This window comes from Cebus imitator, unplaced genomic scaffold (assembly GCF_001604975.1).
Source record: "Cebus imitator isolate Cc_AM_T3 unplaced genomic scaffold, Cebus_imitator-1.0 Scaffold65, whole genome shotgun sequence".
Taxonomy (NCBI): domain Eukaryota; kingdom Metazoa; phylum Chordata; class Mammalia; order Primates; family Cebidae; genus Cebus; species Cebus imitator.
In genome coordinates, this window is record NW_016107380.1 from 7,270,883 (window position 1) to 7,276,882 (window position 6,000).

At 37.1% G+C, this 6,000-nt stretch overlaps 1 protein-coding gene across 13 annotated transcripts in view; it reads left to right on the forward strand.

Annotated features, from left to right (window-relative positions):
- The window catches only part of MAP7 (microtubule associated protein 7), a 203,201-nt gene that overhangs the window by 168,741 nt on the left and 28,460 nt on the right, over nt 1-6,000 (forward strand). For 9 of the 13 annotated variants that reach the window (XM_037739220.1, XM_037739224.1, XM_037739225.1 and 6 more), the window contains one exon: nt 2,951-3,099. In XM_037739220.1, coding sequence (XP_037595148.1) covers nt 2,951-3,099 — 149 coding nt within the window. The remainder of the gene's footprint in view (nt 1-2,950; nt 3,100-6,000) is intronic. The other 4 variants (XM_037739222.1, XM_017530456.2, XM_017530460.2 and 1 more) reach the window with 1 other exon arrangement.

Sequence of the window (6,000 nt, forward strand, 5' to 3'; positions counted from 1 at the left end):
GCAAACGTCTCTTCCAGTAATCTTGTCAAAACCACATTTTTCATCATTTTTATTTTTCATCTACTGTCCGTGATTATTCTTTCATGTTTTTCCATTTTAGCGTTGTCCCTTGACCTCATCGTATTCCTAATTGTCATTGGCAAGAAGGTAACCTATAGCATGTCCTGTGCTGAGTTACGTTAGCAGATTAAACAGCTACTTTTAGCCCTAGGATGTACAGTGATTGCAAACTCTCTGCACAAACAGCAGAGTAATTGAGAACCGGCATTCTTAGTCTCACACCTCTCATTTGTAGCCACTGCTTTGGGTTGACTTTTCTATACTTTTTTCCCCCAGGAGATTCAAAATGCATGTGATTATTAGAGCTCAGGATTAAATAATGTATATTCAGTGCGTGGACTAGTCCTGCACATAGTAGGCTCTCAGTAAATGCTAGTATCATATTATGCAGTTTTTCTTTTTGCTGTGCTACACTTCAACCATTTGAACTGCATTATCTTTTCTTTGCACCCATTATTTCATATAGAAAATATTGAATGAGTTAAATTAATGCATCCTTATGACTAAGAGTAGGATGAAATGCATACATTGTGGAAGACTTTCTCAAAGACATTTTCCTGAGATAGTGTTCATGTTTAACTACTTGGGATATGAAGTGTACTCTGAGAAAAAATAACTATATATTGTTCTTACTATTTCTTCAGAAGGGCAAGATTATTCAAATAATTGACTTGAAGATTTCAGGTTTTTCAGTACTTGCTATTGAGTACAGCGATGAATTCCATGAAATCTAATACCCTTACAAGTAGTTTATGTTTATTTTAGCCAAAAGATGTTCTTCGGACTAAATTTGAGGATGTTTTTCTATGGACTATACTAGATAGGTTTAAGGATATTTTCAGCTCATATTTAGTATCACTTCAACATTAAGATAAAGAATAAACCAGAAGGCCTGGTGATATTGGCTTATATCCATGATAGCCTCAGGAAATGCTCCATAGATACTTAATGAAATTATATTTTTTCACTCGAGGGAAAAGAAATCGTATTTCTGTGCTTCATTCCTTTTTCAGCATCAGACCCATGGCCTCCAAGCAGAGCTGTTTTCTAGGGTTTCTTGATCCTTGAGCAAGGTGAATGGCCTCTGGCTGTGCCCTGGGCAGTGCGTGACTCCCCCACCCCTCCCCGTTATTAATCTCCATAAGTGCCTTGTGCCAGGATATGATTCCTTAAATGCATTTGATTGGTTTGGAAGAATTTTGCGTTAGTGAACTCTTTCTTGTCTGGAAAATGCAAATGCCTTGTTGTGGCACTTGAGAAAAGGTTACTTTCAAAGAGTTCTTCCTGTGATCACAGGCAAAATGACAAGAGGTTCCCTTCCTTCACAATACAAATCCTTCCTTCTCCATTAAGGCTGGAAGTAAAGCTTTATGTCTGTTTCCAAGTAAGACACACATATATTCTTTTAAGGGAAACTGAATAAATTGAAAAAGTGTTTTAATTTGTCCTGAAGAAACAGAATTCTGTTTTCAAATGTTGGGAAAAAGGAGTGCAGTTTCCAATCTTCACTGTTGAGGCTGCAGTGAGCCGAGATCATGCCACTGCACCCCAGCCTGGGCAACAAGTGAGATCCTATCTCAAAACAAAACAACCATCCAGTGATAGCCAGAAGATACTGTCAGGCATTTAATGAAAGAGAGTGCATTAATAAAGATGCAATCTGATTGAATTTCTGCTATAAATTAAACCAAAATGCAAATATTTTTCAACCCTATAATCCTGAAATTAAAATCACCCCAAATTTGTCTTGTGAACTTTTGAGTTTTTAATTTATTAATCCTTTTACATTCAGATGGCATAATGGTTTATTTAAAGGATTACTACAAAGGCTACAGTTGAAAAGTCCTTTTATAACTATGTCCAAATGCATAGTATTCTCTATAGTTGTGTTTGTCTTATTTTTGCTGGGAATTAAAATTTCTGAATGAGATCTGAAAATAGACCTTAGAACCTGAACGTTTACACTTCTGATACTTATGCAGTGTTACTTTAAACCCACTGTTGTTCACAATAACTTGATTAATGACAGTGTTCCTTTGAGGGTAAATGGTCAGAACTTATGTGGTTTTTCATAAAATATTCCATCTTGAGTAAAACTCTAAAGGTTCTTCATGGTTCAACCTTACATTTAGCAGATCTAACATATTTATGTTCTTTTCAACATTTTAAATAGTTATAGCTAATCTCCCATATGCTCTACTGCTGCTTCTTATGAACTGTCAAATGTCTTGGGCTTTTGGGAAAACCCAGAAGCATGCATTTGGTTTGCCTGTAAATAAATAAGATATATACAGAATATTTTCCTGGAAAAGTATTACTTATCCTTATGACAAGTCTTAACACCTGGTAAGACTTGTTCATTTAACATTTTTTGTTTGGTTGCTTTTTTCCCCTGCTGGCTGTTGAACTTGAATCCTGAAACAGTTGTAGTGTATCTTGCTTGCCTGCTTGCACACTTCCTCTCTTTCCACCTTTTGTTCCATCTTAAAGCTAATTTAGGAAAAGTCTGGTAATGTAGTCTTTATATAAAAATTATCTTTTATCACTAATGTAGTGTTTTTTCCAGAACCATCAGCTAATAGGAATATAAAACCATTGCTCTCCATAATTACTGGATAACATCTACATCTTTCATTAGTATTTGAAGAGCCAAAGCTAACAGTATATTCCAGATTTTTTATGTGGACATGCCTTCCTTTTGGACTCATCATAAATTCATAGGACTGTAAGGACAGTTGAGTATGATGGTTCTGGGCACCTTTAGGTAATAACATCTTCTTCCTACTTTTCTCTCTATCTCTGCTTTGCTCCTTTTCCTGAACCTGCTTTTGGCTTTCTTCAACTGCTCCTCTGGCACTCTTGTGTGTTAAACCAATCACCTGCACCCTAGTTATCCCCATTTGTCCTCGTTCAGCATCTTGCAGTCCCATCATCATGCCCTACAAAGCTGCACACTCTAGAAATTCGATGGATCGACCAAAACTCTTTGTAACACCACCTGAGGGCTCTTCTCGCAGGAGGACCATTCATGGCACAGCGGTGAGTAGCTGTTGGGAGCAGCTGGGCAAGTCTGGGAGCCAGTGCTGTTCCTGTGCAGACTGGACATGACCCCGAGGTGCGGTGTGGGCGTATGACGGGGAGACCGCGACATCCACCATCCCATCTCTCCCATTGATCATGAATCTGGCTGGCTGGGCAGTAGTGTTCCCCCACTTCCTCTTCACTTGGGGATTTTGCTCTCCCTAAACATTTGAATTTGAAGACGAAAGCTGTTCTTTGTTCAAGCATATATGAATGGACACCCTACCCTGCTGAAGCGTCCATATGCATAAGTGCAATGCCAGAATGCTTTCATTTTTGAAAGCAGGAAAACCAAATGGCCTTTGGAGGGGAAGTGGGCTTGGACCGCTGCCTTGGCATTTTATTCCAACCATATCCAGAAGCTGGCTGAACTCTAAATGTGGTTCACTCAAAAGCAAGATAAAGAATTTTTATCCTGCTTGGCTAATCCCTGTCAAGGCCCAGATCTTAAAATATAGTCAAAAAAGTATTTTGAAAACATTAGTCATTTGCTAAACCACCAATTCCTGAAAGGCTGTTAGGCTATGCTATAAACTCAGAATTTGTAAGTGAAAAATATAATTTGTACTTGTTATTACTGGCTGATGTAATGTTAATTTTCACCATGCCATAAATGCAATGAGGTAATTTGTGTGTCTCCAGGAATCTTTCTTCTTTGTTTTAAATCCTGTGTATATCAGTTGAAAGATAGAAACCTTGTTCTGTGGTCTTTAGACATTGTGCTTTAGTCTTAAAGGACTCACCAGTCAACTAGAAGATCTTATTGCCTCTCTCCAGGATAACAGTATGACCCTTTTAATGAAAGGCCGGAACAATTTCTTGAAATCGTAACTTCCCAGAGCAATTCAGATTTATAGACCTGATGGACACTTAAAAGGATTTGGCTTAAAGGATAATTCAGGGTTGTGAGAGCTTCATGACTTTGCCCATAGGCTGTTTTTCTTTCAAGCTCCTTCAGCCTTTCTGGAATCAGTGTTTGATTCATGATTGAGTCAGGCTTCCAACCCTCTAAGCCACAGGTGAACAATCTTTGATGTCTGGGAAGTTTTAATTTATTAGAGTGTTGGTGTTTCAGAGATGCTGCTTGGTGGTGGACAAAAAGCCATAGTTAAACAGAACAGTTTGGCCCCAAAGTTGGGTACTCACTGGACAGGGAAAAGAGCATTTACCATGGAAAAAAATATCTTGTTCTGGGTAAAACAAAAATTAACACTCCTTGAGAGAAGGTTGAGGGTCACCTGTGGCTGACAGATTAAATGAGAGGGATTTGTCATCACATGATCCTGAGCCTTGTTTTGTTTTGTTTTTAACGCCTTCTTCTTTCTCTGTTTAATCACTTAGCTGTCTTTTTACCTCTTTACAACCAAGTATTTAGGCAAAGACTGCCAGAAAATGACTCAAGGTGTCATTTATACCCTGGCGCTGCACTGTGGTATTCAATAGTGACTGGCCACAGTGAGCACCTGGAAAGTGGCTAGTGAGACTGACAAGCTGAATTTTAAGTTTTTAAAAAACGTTTAATTGTGGTGGGAAAAAAACCACATAACATAAAATTTAATATTTTAACCATTCTAAAGTTCAGCAGTGTTAAGTATATCCATATTGAAATGCAACCGATGTCCAGAACTTTTTAAGTTCTTTAGAACTCAAACTGTACTCCCGTTAAACAACTTCCCATTTCTCCTTCCCCGCAGCCCCTGGCAGCCACTGTTGTACTTTGTTTCTATGAATTTAGCTACTTTAGAGACCACATAAAAGTGAAATCATGCAGTGTTTGAATTTTTGTACCTAGCTTATTTCACTTTGCATAATGTCCTCAAGGTTCATCCTTGTTATAGCTTATGTCAGAATTTCCTTCCTTTTTAGGGCTGAATAATGTTCCATTGTATTTGTATACCACATTTTGTTTATCAGTTCATCCGTTAGTGAACATTTGGGTTGCTTTCACCTCGTGGCTTTTGTGAATAATGCTGCTATGAACATGGAAATACAGATATCTCTAGAGATACTTCTTTTAGTATCACTTGATATACAGGGACTGCTGGATCATATAGTAATCCTATTTTCAATTTTTTGAGGAGTCTCCATGCCATTTTCCATAGCAGCCGTACCATTTTACATTCCCACTAACAGTGCACAAAGATTTCTGTATCTTCACATTCTCATCAACAATCGTGATCTTGTTTTTTGATAAGAGCCATCTTAAGGAATGTGAGGTGATGTCTTGTAGTTTTGGTTTGCATTTCTTTAGTGATCACTGATGGTGAACATATTTCATATACTTGTTGGCTTTTCATGTATCGTCATTAGAAAAATTTCTATTCAAGTTCTTTGCCTACTTTTTAATTGGGTTGTTTCATTATTGTGGAATTATAGAGTTATTTATATATTCTGGTAGTCATCCCCTATTAAATATATGACTTGCAAATACTTTCTCCTATTCCATAGGTTGCCTTTTTACTCTACTGTTTTCTTTGATGCATAGAAGTGTTTCAGTTTGATATTGTCTCATTTGTCTATTTTTACTTTGTTGCCTATGCTTTTGGTGTTATGTCCAAGAAAGCAGTACCAAATGCAGTGTCATGAAATTTTTTACTTATGTTTTCTTCTAGAGGTTTTATAGTTTTAAGTCTTACATTTAAGTCTTTAATCCATTTTGAGTTACCTTTTGTCTATTTTATAAGGCAAGAATCCAACTTCATTGTTTTGCATTTGGATATCCAGTTTTTCATTTGTTGAAGAGAATGTCCTTGTCTCATTGAATGGTGTTAGCATTTGACCATATACACAAGAGATTTGTTTCTGGTTTCTGTATTCTATTCCATGGGTCTATATATCTTTTTTTTTTTTTTTTTTTTT